Source organism: Pezoporus occidentalis, unplaced genomic scaffold (genome assembly GCF_034315485.1).
Source record: "Pezoporus occidentalis ecotype Australia unplaced genomic scaffold, CSIRO_AGI_Poc_V1 ctg23, whole genome shotgun sequence".
NCBI classification, from domain to species: Eukaryota; Metazoa; Chordata; class Aves; order Psittaciformes; family Psittacidae; genus Pezoporus; species Pezoporus occidentalis.
In genome coordinates, this window is record NW_026914180.1 from 1,239,579 (window position 1) to 1,256,272 (window position 16,694).

The 16,694-nt window shown below is 46.3% G+C and overlaps 1 protein-coding gene across 3 annotated transcripts in view; it reads right to left on the bottom strand.

The window, feature by feature from the left end:
* Positions 1-609: 609 nt before the first annotated feature.
* PLCD1 (phospholipase C delta 1) overlaps positions 610-16,694 on the bottom strand; it is a 55,367-nt gene continuing 39,282 nt past the window's right edge. For all 3 annotated transcript variants that reach the window (XM_062621368.1, XM_062621367.1, XM_062621369.1), the window contains 8 exons: positions 15,861-16,010; positions 10,341-10,508; positions 8,385-8,541; positions 6,430-6,546; positions 5,497-5,675; positions 4,854-4,986; positions 2,158-2,307; positions 610-1,780 (listed from right to left, as the gene is read on the bottom strand). In XM_062621368.1, the coding sequence (XP_062477352.1) occupies positions 1,689-1,780; positions 2,158-2,307; positions 4,854-4,986; positions 5,497-5,675; positions 6,430-6,546; positions 8,385-8,541; positions 10,341-10,508; positions 15,861-16,010 (1,146 nt within the window). In that variant the 3' untranslated portion in view covers positions 610-1,688. The remainder of the gene's footprint in view (positions 1,781-2,157; positions 2,308-4,853; positions 4,987-5,496; positions 5,676-6,429; positions 6,547-8,384; positions 8,542-10,340; positions 10,509-15,860; positions 16,011-16,694) is intronic.

The following is a 16,694-nucleotide window of genomic DNA, read 5'->3' on the forward strand; positions in this document are numbered from 1 at the left end:
ATCCTGCAACACCAAACCACGAATAATTTGCTCTCAGTCAGCTCAGCAGGTTAATCTGACTCACCCTGAGTAGGAGTCAAGGATGCTCCTGCCTTGGCCTTCAAATGGGTCTCTTGATACACATGCCCCATCCCAGAGGTGAGCTGAGAGAGAGCCCCTGGCACTGCAGGACACCCTGTTCAGCCTTTGTGGCTTCTGCCACTCTTGAACTCTTGGTTGTTAATTCAATATGAACCTTTGAGTTGTGGGTATAATTCACATTTAATCTGGCAACGGTTTACAACATCACACAATACTGTAGTGAAGAGGGAACTTCAGGGTGTCCGGCAAGGAAAACTGCAGCATAAGAAACTCCAGGTAGGACTAAATGAAACCCAGTTTTGCTGTGGACCCAAGAACTACGAAATCCAGGCTATTCTGGACTCAGAAATAAGTGGGAAATGGAATAGATTTAAAGGGACATTAACCTCTTTGACAGCAGCCTGTCCTCTCCACCACTGGGCATGGAAAACCCCAGAAAGACTGATAGCTTGAAAAACTTAAGCAGGTCTTGTCTCCAACTTCATGTGTGCTGCATTCAATTAAGACAAGGCAAATAGTGACAAGTAATTGGATTTTTCCAGATTGTTTTACTTTTAATATTCTAACATACTGTTAGTAACATAGTTGGCACTTCAAAATATATATTATTTTATTTCAACAATATTCCCTTAACTTTGTACTTGAAGAAAAATCACTTGTTGCCATAAATACTCTGTTGCTGTTCAAAACACTGTTGTCTGTCTGTGCTAGGTTACCTCTACAGTGCAGGTGGGACAGGCTAACATTTACAACAGCTCCTACCACCACTTCCTCTGTGTTAAAAACTTATGTTTTTCTATAAAAACACAAACGAAGAAAGTTCTACTGCATTTCAAAAAAAGCCCTATGGTCAGTTGAGCACATTTCTACTGACACTGACAAAAGACATTCTCTGAGGTCCCTTTGAGCGGGTTTCGCTTTGGGTTAGAGGGAATTCTGCAGTTCGGCAGCTTCTTTCTCCTTCAGAGGAGCAGAGCGAGGCTGTGATTGCAAAGAGCCCTGGCCGAGAGCCAGGCACACAGGCAGAGTAGTGTTCATGTATTTTTCATTATAATACAAAAGGGAAGCAGAGTTATGTAACGTGGGGCTTTGTAGTGCAGCTCTCTTTTTAAATCTGTAACAGGAAAGAGGGGAATCGAGTCCCCGTTTAAGACTTCATACGGTGAAACACAGCTGACATCTGAAGCTGCAAGAAGTCACCTGGCATCTGGCCACCGATGTCAGCGGTAGGGTGGGTGTTTTCTTGCACAGATGCTTTGTCCAGATGTCTGACCAAACCCAACCCAAGAGCTGTATTTTGCTCAAAAGGAGTTCCTATCCTCTCATTAAAAGCAAAATTTAAAAAAATCATACACTAAGTGAACTAAAACCACAGCTGGATTGGTCAAACAGGTACAAAAGGATTAATCTCAACAGCAGCATCAGTATGTTTCCAGCATACAGAAGGAAGAAGGTTGATGGCTATCTCACATCAGGGGTCCTGTGGAGCACCACGGGCTGCTCCAGAGAATGTGCTGGGGATTTGATGGGACCCTGACATTGGCAGACTTCACATGCTGAATTCCTTCTACATCAATAAGGAGGTTCACTGTGAAAGAGCTGAGATGCTAATCACAGTCCTCAATATTGATGTACACAAAAAGGGTGGAGGAGGAGTACGGGTCTCCATTCTTAGTTAGAAGATGGATGTGGCGGTAACCTGGAAGCAGAGAGACAGATGGAAAGTGGCCTTTAGTCCAGCTGGATAAATATTTGGTAACATTTGCCAAGACTCTGCAAAAACATCTCCTCTGTCTCAGAGCATTTTGCTCTCAGTACCACCCAGAACAGGTAGGTCTGAGAGGCATGGCTCTGAGCGTTGGTAATGATGTACTGTGTGCAACGCCACTGGTGACAAGGGGCTCCCTTCCCCATAGACAGTGTTAACAGCTGCCCAATAAACCGTTCATCATTTTGCCCATATCCCAGAGAGGGGACCTATTCTGACCTGAGGTGTGATGGATGTGGATCACTCCTCTGGGACACTGGAGCTTCCCAAAGGCTCACTGTTGTGAGGAACAGGGAATAGGGCCTTACCTTGCTTCAGACTGGTGAAGGGAAGGGTGTACTGCCCAATGAAGTCATTCTTGGTCGACATGTCAAAGTCTTCCACCACAAACCGGACCAGGGCAAGTGCAGGGATCTCTATGTCAAATGTAAACTCTTCATCCCATTTTGGGTTAAAGCCTGGGCAATATACACAAGAATGATGGTCAGAGCTTTTGACAAACAAGGAAAGAAGCAAGAGATGCTCACAAGCAAGGATGGCAGCCAGAGATGCTTGCAAATGGATGGAGACTTTGCCTGACTGAAGCCAAAGGTCATGGCAGGGGCTGAGAGCATTGTTCCCAGCTCTGATACTGATTTCCTACCTGGTATTAATAAATCTTAGCTTAGGCTACTCACTGCAGACCTCAGCATCACAGTCCCAGAAGGCAATGAGAAGCAGGAGGGAGGTGAACTCAGCTCTGCTCTACATGTTCTCAGTGGCTGATATATGGATGTCTCTGGTTGCCACTGGACCACCTGCAAACTTTTGCAGCCCTAAACCAGAGAAGAGCAGAAAGAAGAACTGTGCCTTCGTGTTGTAACAGCCTCACTGAGTGCTGGAGTACATCCAACAGTCACTACACAGGGCCTCAGTTTCCCTATCTGCAAGAAAGGTTTACGATTACAAAAGCATCATCAAGTCTATGGACAAAATGTTTTATGTCTCCTTGTGTAAGGGCAGTGACTGAGACAGCCAGATGAGCCCTACTTCTGTTATGGATAAGGATCTTGCGGTCCAGACTCACAAAGCAAACAATACCAGAGACTGTCGCATCAGGTGGGAGTTGAAGAACAAGCTCAATGCTCTCTCTCCAGGTCACAGTGGGTGCTCTCTGTAGTGTCCATAAACCACTCCCCAGAAACAAACAGGAGAGGACACCCTGTTTGAAACCCTCCTGGCATCAGCCCAAGAACAGCAAAATGTCAGCTGTTCTTAGAGGATTTGTAGTTGATTCTGCAGGAAGCAGGGATCTTTCAGCTGGCCCTGAAGATGCTGAGATGGGCCTGTGGACAGTCCCATAGCAAAATACCTACGCTGGTGCAATTTATTTGGACTTTCATATGATTAAATTAACTGGACTGTTCAGAAAACACACATCTGCTCCTTACCCCCTTCATCTTTGGGGAAAAAACAGTGTTGCTGATTCCATGGGAGCAGAAATCATGAAAGTCAAGGGAAAGGCATCAGCCCTAGGACAGTAGTTTCACTGTACTGATCCTCTAGGGAGGATTTTCAACTCAGAGCTTTGATGGGATGCTTAGAGCTGCTGAGCCAGCAGGTTTCCACAGCTTCTCGAGTTCCACAGCTGCTCTGCTATGACCTGATCTATGACCATAGACCCTTCTCTGGTCCCACTAACACAGAATCATAGAATCATGGAATCATTTAGGTTGGAAAAGACCCTTAAGACTAAGTCCAACCATAGAACATCAAACCAGGTGAACTGCTGAAGCATGGTCACATATCTGAAACCTCAGCCCATGAAACACAACCCCCTCACTGCAGCTGCCCCTTTCCAACACTAATGTTTTCATTGTTTGATTCACTTTCCATTGAGCAACACTCCCTCCAGCATCACCCCAGTATCACTGCAGCCAACCAGGGACTGGCCGTGGGGCAGGGTGTGCTGAGCAGCCCTATGGAACAGGCCTGGCAGGTCTGAAACATTCCCTACGCAGCTTTCACTCGAGGCATTATAAAAATCATTATAGGTAACGGAAATGGCCATGAGCTTTAGGAGCCAGGCCAGATTTACTCAAACAGGAAAGAGGAAAAGGGAAACATTGTTAGCAGGGAGGAAAATATGCATTGGCTTTCTAGCACTTGGCTCTTACTCCACGCGGAACAGCAGTGTGTGTGTGTACCTGTGTGTTTGTTAGCAGGAGGGTAATGACTGATTTCTCAGACCCCTACTGCCTCGCTGCTCTCCCAGGAGAGAGCTGAACTTGCCCTCTGCAAACTCAGAAGGCCCCAGTATTCACTGCACAGAGAGAAATCCCCACCATGTTTGAGTGAGGACAAATGGCCTACAGGGAAGTGCAATGTCTGTGAGATCTCTGAGGTCAGCGGTGGGTAAGGCTGGCTCCTTGGAGGTGTGAGCTTATGGCTTTCATCCCTCACCTGTAATATTGCTGTGATGTGTGTTAATTTGTGCCACTTTGGGCAAAAGAATGAGCAGATGCAGTGTCCCTGCCTTGTGAGGGGGCTCTGAGTTAAAGGAAATGCTCTCCTTTTGTTCAGAGAAGATGTCAAGTTTTCAAGGCTAAGGTTATTATTGCCATCTTCCACTACTCCCTTACAGAGAAGATAGAGCCATGCTTTTACAGATGTACAGCAAAAGCTTAATGCATAATAAGCACAAATTGCAACAGCGAAATTCCTGCTTAAGCATAGGGATATCTTATTTTATCATGAGGTCGGTCAAAGACGGGATCACTTGAGAAAGCCCAGACAGTCTGAGGAACCCCCATCCTTTCAGATACTCAAAATTCACCTGGGCAATGCTCCGAGCAACTTGAGTTAGCATCTTTTGTGAGTTTGTGACACTGCCTAGTGTGGGGAGGCTTGGGTGCACCTGAGCAAGCCTGGCCACAGGGCAGTAGTCTTGGCAAGGAACACTTTGCTACATAAAATAAAAGGTTTACTGCCCCATGGGAGCACTGCATGGAACAAAACCCCTTACCATTGTTTTCAATGACCTTGGTCTGTTTCTTGTTGTTATCCTGCTGGACACCGTGGATCTCTATTGTTACCTTAGGATCAACGATGGAGTTTTTGCTTTTGTTCACCTTGGGCAGCTGCTGACCAGAGATGATCTGTGGAAGAAACAGAGGAGGAGGTCAGGTCATCATTAGGAGAGGGGGCTCCCTGGCCCACTCCCTTCTCCAGGAGTGCAGGACCTGCTGCAACACGCTGTTGCTGATCTTTCAGAGTGAGTGACATCCTTCAGATGAAGTTGTCATGAGCCAAAGCACCTTAGCAACACTGCTCCAGCCCAGCCAGCTGGCTAAGAGATGCAATTTTCTAACTGTCCCCACAGCGGTTAGATGATACTTGTAAACAAGAGTGGTGACTGTTGAGTGCATGTCTGCCTTATGTTTGTGTAATGACAGTGAATATTGTCATTAACCTCTCCTATCGCCAAACATTAAATATGTAAGTCTCTGAGGATGAAAGCCCATGCAGGACTGAAGCAGAAACCCAGTAGTGGGAAATTAGTAGGGCTGGGATACAGCTGGCCAGGAGAAGGAGAAGGTATAACCTACATGCCCCCCCCCCCCCCGAAGGTGGATGCTACTGAGACAGTTTCCAACTTCTATTCTTACTTTAAGCAGAAGTTTCTTCTTTGTCCCCCATGTTCCTTCTGTGATGGATTTTGGATTGAATTTGGTTTGCTCATCCCGGAGGAATTCCGGCTTTAAGACGTACCCAGAAAACCCATTGTCCTGGAATCGACCCTGATAGACATCCATTTCTGTGCCTGCTGTCTGGAAATTTAGGGCAACTGCAACATGAATAGATAAATACAGTCACTTTCAGATAAATCAATGGTAATCTTTTTATACTAATTCTGTTCACATGAAATTGCACTTCATGGACATAAATATTTGCTTTTCCACACTTCAAAGAACAGTGATAAACTCTGACCCTCACAGCCTGCTACCACAGAGGACTTCTTGCAGAGACGTTAGAGGCAGGAGGAGCCATTACAGCCATCTCATTTGTCCTCCTGCCTTCAACAGGATCAAAAAGTGTCCTATATTGAATTTATGTCACCTGGTTGAGCAACTGCATGTTTTAGATAAACCTATTTATTTCTGTGCTAAAGGGGTTATCTCCTGCAGTGAAGCCAGGAAATCCTTCTCAGATTGTTTCTCTGGATACTTAGCCTCATTATAAAACCTCCTTTCCAGCCCAGATATGCTTATTTTCATTTGCCATCCTGAGGGACATTGATGCCTCTGTTGGTTAGACCACAGAGTTCTTCATGTTTGAACTCTTTGTGTAGAAGTACAGAAGCTGTGACCAAAATAGATATACAGAAAAGGCTCTCCTAACAGTTTTGAGGTGGGCCAGAAAATGGTCTATGAAAAGTCATTGAGCATTGGCTGAAGGGCTGACCTCTCCCAGTGACCACTGAGCCTCTCTGCCTGCAAAGGGCTTGAGATCACACTTCTACATCAATTGAAGCCCCTCCATAGCCAGGCCATGGGTGAGCCAGCCTGGGTGACCCTCTCTGGCATCCCACTTGCACCCACCGATCTGGCAGCCGACGTTCCACAAGTCAATGGGGTTGTAGTTGGAAGAATCTGTCCTCCAGCCTGCAGGGTAGATCCGGCTCAGGTGCCTGACATTGTGATGAATAAAACTGGTTGCTATGGAAAAAAATAGAAGAAAATGGCTCTTTTAGTGAAGGCAGCTAATTTTGTCTCCTCTTGTTATAGAATCATAGAATCATAGAATAGTTAGGGTTGGAAGGGACCTTAAGATCATCTAGTTCCATCCCCCCTGCCATGGGCTGGGACACCTCACACTAAACCACCTCACCCAAGGCTCTGCCCAACCTGGCCTTGAACACCGCCAAGGATGGAGCATTCACAGCCTCCCTGGGCAACCCATTCCAGTGCCTCATCACCCTTACAGCATGAACTTCTTCCTTATATCCAATCTAAACTGCCCCTGTTTAAGTTTTAACCCATTACCCCTTGTCCTGTCGCTACAGTCCCTAATGAATAATCCGTCCCTAATGAATAGTCCATCCCCATCTTCCCTATAGGCCCCATTCAGATACTGGAAGGCTGCTATGAGGTCTCCATGCAGCCTTCTCCAGGCTGAACAGCCCCAACTTTTTCAGCCTGTCTTCATACAGGAGGTGCTCCAGTCCCATGATCATCCTTGTGGCCCTCCTCTGGACTTGTTCCAACAGTTCCATGTCCTTTTTATGCTGAGGACACCAGAACTGCACACAATACTCCCAGGTGAGGTCTCACAAGAGCAGAGTAGAGGGGCAGGATCACCTCCTTCGACCTGCTGCTCACGCTCCTTTTGATGCAGCCCAGGACACAGTTGGCTTTCTGGGCTGTGAGCGCACACTGAAGCTGGCTCATGTTCATTTTCTCATCAACCAACAACCCCCAGTCCTTCTCTGCAGGGCTGCTCTGAATCTCTTCTCTGCCCAACCTGTAGCTGTGCCTGGGATTGCTCCAACCCAGGTGTAGGACCTTGCACTTGGCATGGTTAAACTTCATGAGGTTGGCATCAGCCCACCTCACAAGTGTGTCAAGGTCCCTCTGGATGGCATTCCTTCCCTCCAGCGTATCAACCGAACCACACAGCTTGGTGTCATCGGCAAACTTGCTGAGGGCACACCCAATCCCACTGTCCATGTCAGTGATGAAGATGTTGAACAAGACCGGTCCCAACACCAACCCCTGAGGGACACCACTCGTTACTGGTCTCCAGCCGGACATTGAGCCATTTACCACAACTCTTTGTGTATGGCCATCCAGCCAGTTCTTTATCCACCAAGTGGTCCATCCATCAAATTGATGTCTCTCCAATTTAGAGACAAGGATGTTGTGTGGGACAGTGTCGAACGCTTTACACAAGTCCAGGTAGATGACATCAACTGCTCTACCCCTGTCCATCAGTTCTGTATCCCCATCATAGAAGGCCACCAAATTGGTCAGGCAGGATTTCCCCTCAGTGAAGCCATGCTGGCTGTCACCAAGCACCTTGTTGTTTTTCATGTGCCTTAGCATGCCTTCCAGGAGAACCTGCTCCAAGATTTTGTCAGGCACAAAGGTGAGACTGACTGGTCTGTAATTCCCCAGGTCATCCATTTTCCCCTTCTTGAAAATGGGGGTTATATTTCCCTTTTTCCAGTCGTTGGGAACTTCACCTGACTGCCATGATTTTTCAAATACGATGGACAGTGGCTTAGCAACTTCGTTCACCAGCTAAATTGTTGCTGCTTTATATATACTGCTCCTCTGCCTAGTGAGTTTAGCCAAATGTGAACTACCTGTATAAAATGCTCTTCTTGGTAACAGCCTTTATGATATTAAGTTATTCCCACTTTGTCAGTGGCATGCATAACCAAAGAGATCATAACCCTTGTCTTTCAGGTTTGCTTTTCCTTGTGCTTAACCACTGTTCCTTTATGGGGGACTGGGACAGAGGATGGCCTTTTGCCAGGGCAGAACATACATACCAGACTCCTGGGCTAATTTCAGAGCTTTGCTCTCCGTGAACGATGACATCTCATAGAAAGCCCGAGGATGGCTGGGGTCCTCAAAGCCATTGAAATGGACACTCTTGCAGTAGACAACTGTATCTGACAGTTCCTTGGCCAGCTTCAAGGTGTCACTCTAAAAGCAGGAGAGCAAGAGTTTCTGCAGTCATACTCAAAAATAATAATCATGTTTTGTCTAGGATGCCTGAAGCTTCTCTTCTCCACCATCTTCATGTGAAAAGGGTACATACTATCAATATTCAGTGCACCCCTATGCAAAAAGAGGGTGGAAAAGGGGCAGGCTGCCCTTGCCATATGCCTTGCCCTGCATGGAGTTCTAATCCTGCCTCTCAGAGTATCACTTCCTCTCAGGCCCATCTTGGCCTGTCCAAGTGTCTTTATTTCCCAAGTGTGACTACCAAGAATATTTCATCTGGGCCATGCTTCCTTCTGCATTTATTTGCGTATTATTATATGAATGAGTATTTCAGCTTGATTATCACAACTCACAAGTGATTAGGGCTACAAACACAGTAGCAACCAACCCAATTAGTCTGTAGTGGAGAGCTAAGAGAGGATTTCACACAACAGATGCTTTGCTGTTCTAGCACCTTTGTTGCATGATGCTCTCCATCTGGATTCTCTCCTTGGTGGTGGGATACCCTTTCTGCTGCTCTCTGCGTGACCACTTGTATTTCAGCATCAATGGCCGTCTCCACTTGTTAAACTTTACAACAGAGTCTTAGCAATGAGTTTTCCCTACTGTCCTGGTCCCAAGCATGCAAACCTGGAAATAAGGGAAAGTGAAGGACGTTTTTGCCTCCACAGAGCTTGGGCTTTTTCTCCCTTGAACTAGGAATCCCTTACAATGCTTTGATGCCTCCTACTCCACAGCCACATTCATTGGTGCAAGAGTGAAGTGTTAGCCACCAGCTCCCATTAGAGGCCAGAAAAAAAAATGACAGACGTCAAAATTATACACATTGTTGACTACAGTTCAGGGAAAGAAGTAAGATCCTCAAAGAGCGAGCAAATCAGCAAAGGGAAGCATAGATCAGACCAGATCCAGAGGCAGTGTCAATCAGCTTTGCTGTCTGTGGGATTGAATGTATTTACATCTCCTATGAACCTGGTTGAGTGACCTACAGTCTGGAAAAATGAGTGTCCACACATGAGGGAGTAAAATACTGGTGTAAAGGCCAGAATTTTCTTCCCAAAATGGTAATTCCAATTTCTTTGGAAACAGACCACCCTTCCCCATAGATCCATAGCTCTCCCTTCCCTCCTTCCTCCTGTTCAGAAACACATGGCCTGTGAGGGTGCAGCTATGTCCCAAAATGTGGCTAGAAAAGCACTAGTCTCTGATAACAAACAAAGTCATAATGCTCCCACGACAAACAGATTTCTGGAACTCAGACAGAGATAGACTGAATATGTGCCCTTCCACTGCTTCCAGAAATGCTACATGGGCCGTCCCAGCTGCCAGGTCCTCCAGCCACATTTTAAGGAAAGAAGCCAACCTTCATGCTTGGCTGGCTCTGCAAGATCTCTGCTTATTCTTGGGACAGAGATCATTAAGGTGAGCAAGGACCAGGATTCTTAGCTCCAGCTATTTCAGCAATTTACCCTTTCATATCCCCAGCCAAGTGGTCAAAACCACACTGAAAACTGTCTTAGCAGGGGACATATTAAAAGTATATTTCAATTGTTTTGTTTTGTTTGGTTTTTGGGTGAGTTTTTTTTGTTTTGTTTTAGGCATGGTACAAAATCCACCTATAAAGTTGTTTCCCAGCATGAGTCACGGGACAGGCTAACAAAACAGGATTTCCTGATGCAGAGTTTCAGAGCCATTGCAATTGGCAAAGATCTTGTTCGTAGCTTTTCTGTCTTTCCAGGTCTGCCCCTTTTCAGGACTCAGTTAATTCTTTTACTTACCTTCCCCTTCTGCTGTATCTCAGTCTTTACAGATTCATCTTCTATTTCAGCTGCTTCATCTTCATCAGAGACATCCTCTGCCTCCAGGTTGTTGTTCCCATTTGTTCCAGCAGGGTCCTCGTGTCTACTCAGCTTCTTGCCTTTCACAAGGATCTTCCCTTTTAACTGCTGCACAAGGAAAAGTGTACAAAATAGCCGGTGATTAGAAAAGGTGCTAGCTCACCCTGAAGGAGCAAGGGTATAACAGCTCCTCAGCTGCAACTCCAGGGCTTTCTGGAGTTGCATCAGTCACTGGTGGTTACACAGGTAAATATAAGTCTCTATTTCCAGAGTTCTTGCCCTGCCCCTGGCCAGCCTCTGAGACCACAAGCCATGAGTTTGAAGACGCCAGATAGCCTACTGATTCCCTCCTGATACAGAGATGACCCTCCCCTCAACTAGAAAACTACAATTGTTGTGCTGTTTAGAGGCAGTAAAAATATACTATTTTCAAAACTGAATGTGGCTCAGCAAACAAGGCCAAGCCTGGAGGTCAGGGCTCATGGGAGCTATTCATGGCACTGTTCTGCCCCTCTGTGTGGCCCTGAATTTTAATCTACCCCAGCCTCTGCAATGTATGGTTATAAACATAGGCACAACTTGGAAATGATGACAGCCACACAGAGACTGAAGCAGTGCAGCCCTCTGCTCCACTAGGTATTTTAATGGGGGGAGAGGTATTCTGCCAAGCGGACATGGGATTTTAATATGTAAAGGATCTTGTCAGCACCCTAAGTTGCTGACAGCCTAAAGAAGAGTTTCCAGACCCTTCCCAAAGATACCTCCTTTTCTGAAAAGCGCTTCTCCTGTGACTGCTACCATGGTACAGCACTAATCACAAGCAGCAGCATGGGCCAACATAACACAGCTGGCTGCTGAGCCAATCCAAGGAGCATATTTGTTGTGCTGAGTCAATTCTCACCAGCCTCTTTCAAAGTCCACAAAAAATCCTCAGGTGTAGAAACACACCAGCAGTGCACGGTTGCTCACAGACCACCATACCAGAGATGTATCTCTTGTGCAAGACCTAACTGTGGAAGGCTGAAGCCTGGAGAGGGCTGACTGAACCCAAATGATGCAGCAGTAATGTTGGCAGCAGGGGGGAGTGCTGAGAGAATGGTGACTGTCTGGGTGCAATCTCTAAGTGAGAGGATTATGCATTAAAATCAGGCACACACCTCAACCCTGCAGCCTCCAGTGAGGTCAAGTGAGAGACTTGTTGCCACCTGGATGCGTTTAGTAGTCCTGGCTTTGAAGGGTGCTAGTACTCCAGAAAGAAGCAATCTCAGAATTAGCAAATATAGCCCTCGGTCTGTGTAGCATGTTCCACTTTTCTCTGCAACACCCTCTACTTGCACTTTCCACAACAGCAAAAGCAACAAACCCCACCATTCTCAAATGACAGGGCTGTGGAAAACCAAGAAACTTTTATAAAGCAGCACAGGCATTTTCAAAGAACACAATTCCCCTTTTGTGGGTGCAAGCAAATTGCATCACATCTTTACAGAGACCAGCCCAACTCCTCACCACCCCAAAGCTCTGGATAAAGCTTGGTGCAAGCTGAAATTTGAAACTGGTACCTGAGGAATCAGCCAAGAGCATTTTAATTCAGCTAGCACAAATGACCTGCTTACGCTGGGGTGCTTTCCCTGTCACTCAAAAGCTACACAAAGGCAGCTGGAAGGAATGCACCAGTTAGTTACTGGGAATAAAAGGCCCAAAGGAGCATTCAGAGCATAGCAGTATCCTTCTGCCCATACCCAGACAATCCTCCATCCTCCCAGCTCTCTTCCAGGCAGAGCTGTGACACTCACAGCTCTTCACATCCGTGGCTGGGAAATGAGTCGGCTCATCTTTAGAGTCTCAGGTCAGTCTGCTGTTCATGTCTCTTCCCACCCTCCTGCCTCAACATCCAGCTCTTCACTGTTCTTCTACAACACCTACTGGAAGAAGGTGAAATCCAGTTCTGTGTGAGTTTTGAGGCTCCAGTCAACAATCCGAATGGACAAGACCAGAGGGATTGCACGGGGGACCTTGTCCTTCATAGGCTGCAGATATCATCCTGCTATGTAATACATTATCTGCCTCTGCTTTCTAGCATCCCATAATAAGTGCTACTGCCTTATCTCACAGCTCAAGAGTAAAGAACTAGAGACAAGGTATTTGCGGCAGATTGCTTGATTCTTAATTACCAGAAGGGATACTACCCTCTTTTAAGCTTCTCCATGTTCTCCCCAGCTTCTCCACAGCATACCCATCAAGTGGGAGGTGTAATTTCCAGCACAGACCATCCTACATGGCTGAATACATCAGCAGTGAAGGTACAGCAACACAGCCTCCAGCTTGTCTCCTCATCACACCCCATACCAGGGCTCCCAGCAGTGGATCCTCAGTGCTGCAGAGGTTTAGTATCCCCTGTGCAGATAACTCCTACCAAGCCTACAAAGCAGAGCAGTCCATGTGCCACCTAACTCCAGAAGAGATGCATTAGCTTATTGGTATACAATGAGGGGTGAAATTCACTTCAAAATAAAATATTTTCATCTCCATTTCCTGCTATTCTATAGTTGCATTGCACTGAATTCACCCTGCAGAAGCTGCCAGTCCCAGTCTTCTTTCATTTAATATGAGTGCTAGGAAGCAAAGTCATAAATTTGAGTGCTTGTCTTCTTTAACAAGATTTTAAATAAGCTGGTGCAGGCAGACACAAACACACATATGCACTTGTTCCATCTCTCTTGGTTCCCCTACATGTGATATTGTTTCTAGCCTGAGGCAAAAGACAACTCAGCTCATCAGTGCTCCATTGTGCTGATCCCTGCATTACCACTGCTATACTGGAATTGGTTTCTGAGCTGCATGGCTCAAAGTGATGTTGAATGGGGACACTGGACACAGCAATGGATGGGAGAGCTGGTGGGACAGTGGAGTTAAGGGGTGGCAGAGGCTCCTGCCACCGCACTCCCAACTACGCAGGCTCATATCCCTAAGGGTCACCTACCAAGGCAGGTCTGTTAAACCCAAAGCCACTGTTGTAAACAAGGAAGCCTAGGAACAAAAATCTGTAGGACTTTCCAGATATGCCTGATATGCTGAATAGTTGCATGCAATGTCAGAAACTGTTTTAGTCTTGTTCCAGGGCTGGTCTTTGCAGCATTTCTAGCTAGAATGCAGGGACAGGTGGAATTAGCCCTGTCAGACCCCTGTAATCTCCAGATCAGGGATAGGGTAGAAAGACCTGCACCAAGCAATCAGCAGCAGAGATGGATCAGTTCTTCCCTGACACTGCCTGGAGCTTTCATGTGGCTTTTAGCAGTTCATCCTACAAGCCTTTAATTTACTACTGGGATCTAAAGACAGCAGCTTGAGGGAGATATTTAGATGCTCTGTGTAGCCCAACACTGTTCCTGACTGGAGCCCAATAATGTGGTGCCCTGGGCTGTGGCATGAATCATTAGCATCAATCCAAACTGTGTCGATCTTCCTTTAACTACTGACACTGCCTTGATAACACAATCTGTGGCAAGCAATGCTTTGCCTGTTTTTATTTACAGCCTTTCAGCCTCAGACAGATCCCAACTTTTTTTTAATATAAAAAACACTACATTGTCCCAGGCTTCCCCATGTCAGCTTCACAAGGAAGTGGAAAATCCAAGAGGCTTCTAGTTTGGCTTTTTTTTCCCCCTTAATGTTTCAGCTTCAATGTATTTTTCACAAAAAAAAGCAGCAATTCAGCTCTTTGCACTCTCCTAGTTCACACAGCAGGAAGGCAGAAGAAAAGTAGCAGAAGGAAAAGGACAAGTTTTGTTGCGTTGGCAATTTTTCTCCCTTTAAACTAAAGAGATCAGTCCCTCCAATGGAGCATATAAGCCCAAACCATTCACTAAGGTAGATCTGGGCTGTTTTGTTCAAGCTGGGGCCACATGTCCATCTTGGCAGGAGAGGAGACAAGCGCAGGAATGGGAAAAACATCTTTGGGAAGCTGGGGTTCACACATCACACATTTCTTTCCATGGTGTTTCTCCTTTCTTTGTTTCATTCCCCTGGTCACAAGGTAGTGTTCTGAAAAGCCACCAGCAGCCTTCCTGATCCTGCACTAAGGATAAATAATAATCCAGGAGGTGACACTGAAGACTGATTTTTCCAACTTGCTAACAGCCTGCAGAGACCTGCCTCCATGCTGGGTGTATTCTCACCCTGGGAGAGTCACTTCTTAAATGTAGTCACCTTGTCTGTGTCAGTGCAAAGGTCTTGCTGAAGCAGCAGCACTAGAAGTTATGATTCATCCTAATTTATTGTACTGGTGCCCAGGGACCAACCCAGATCAGCTTCCCTGTGTGCTAGGCATTGTATCAAGCGACGCATGACAATCCCAAACAAAAGGGAAAAGAGAATCAGGGAGAGAGAGGATGAACAAATACAGAAGATATTTTGGGTGGATCATTTTCCTCTCTTCTCCCCTGATGACTGCCGGCTTTATCCCACCCACAAACTCCTTCCAGCTCTGGCTAGGCATGCTCATCCAATTTTTGGCAAATGATTTCTTTAGCAAAGAAATCCAATTTAAAAGGAACTTCAGCTATCCACACAGAAACCCCTTTCTCCAAAGTGCTTAAGAGAGAAAGAAAACACAAACCCAAAGGGTGAAGAGATTAACATTTCATTTTGGCTTCTGTTTTGGAAACCTTTTTTTCACATCAACATTCCATTTCCAATTTTTTTCTAATAGTCAGCTAATGACTTCATAGTGGTGGTCCACTGTTAAGGGCTGTATACCTTCTTTGCGTGCAGCGTCCAAGCCCAGCTCCCAGCTTCGTGGCTGCCCTGATTCATGGGAATCAAAGGGGCCATCTCTATGCAGCCTTCTGCCTCCCCTTGTTCTCCATGGACATCTTCATCCCCACCACCCCACCAGGCCATTCTAAGTGGGAGAACACTTCATGATATATAGATTTAGGCTACCTGTATGGGTAGTATCCAGTCTTGCTGGATTAAAACCACAGAGACACCTTGTAGTTACTCCTTGTGGTGCTAATGTTCTCTGTACATGCAGCAACCTAACAGTGCTTCAGAGGATTAGCCTGAAGAAGGTCATATTCAGCTTTGGGTTGTGGGGAGAAGACACAAGACAGACTCTCAGGATTCAGCTCCTCTGGGAAATGCCAGAAAAGCAACCTCCTCATGGGATGAAGCACATTCTTGGTAAAGGAACCAGGAACATCCTCAGTGCTGCAGGAATATCTCCTCTGAGACCTTAGACAATAAACAAAGAGCAACCAGGCATTTTGTGGTTGATGTGCACAGGCTACTTCTAGATATTCCTTATTCCACAGTTGCCCACAGACAATCTCTGCTCCTCAGCAAATGCAGTTCCCACCAGTCCTCAGGTATATTGCCCACTACCTGGCACCTAGCAAGAAGACAGGCCTCTTCCTTGTTCCACCCTCAGAAAACAGAAAGTGCTAGAGTATCCTTGTTTACCTCTGGGGAGGGGAACTGGGATTTGTTTCCATCTACTGGGGCAACCAAGAGCATGTCCTGCAGAATTGTCGTCATGTGCTGAGCCATCACCTTCTGCTGGTCGACACTGCAGTGGTTCTCCAGGGAGATGATGACAGGGTATGGTGAGGTCTACAGTAAGATAGCAAATTACATCATCAGTGAACTCTGCAATTTCACCAGTGAAACAGATATAAACCCCAGTGCTGCTTTCTCTGCAAGTGAGTGGGACAACTGTAAGGTCTAGCATTCTATTAAAATGAGCATTTGTCAAAAATGGACAACCTGTGCAGTAGCTACTGCTGGTACCTTCTGGAGATGATGACCCAATGACAGGGCACCAGGCTGGGTCAGGATGCCTCCCACAGACTTGCTGGGGCAGTTTAATGAGGCTCCCTGTGCCTCCATTCTCCACTTGCACTGTGGGTCTGAGCACCTTCCTACCTCAGAGGAAGGACTGGGAAGGGAGGGTTTGAAATCACTGGGGTTTCTCAAATCCTTAGGTGACATGAATCCTCCTTCCATTTGTGAATAGGCCTGACCTGGCTCCCTGTGGTCCCTCCTGGTCATTTTGTGTGCTGAAGTTATTGGCATTGTCACTGCTTTATAGCCCCAAAGGAAAACTGATACTAGTAACGAGTGCACTCAAGGAAAATAGCAGAAAGCCCAGTGAGTCTGGACAGACCCAAGGTATTTTTAAAGGCTGCTGGCCCAGAACTGCCATACAAGATTCCAGACTTGCTCATTCCTTTTAAAACAGAATAGAAGCAGACTTTCGCATCAGTCCCTCCAAAACACATGCACATGGGTTCCTCT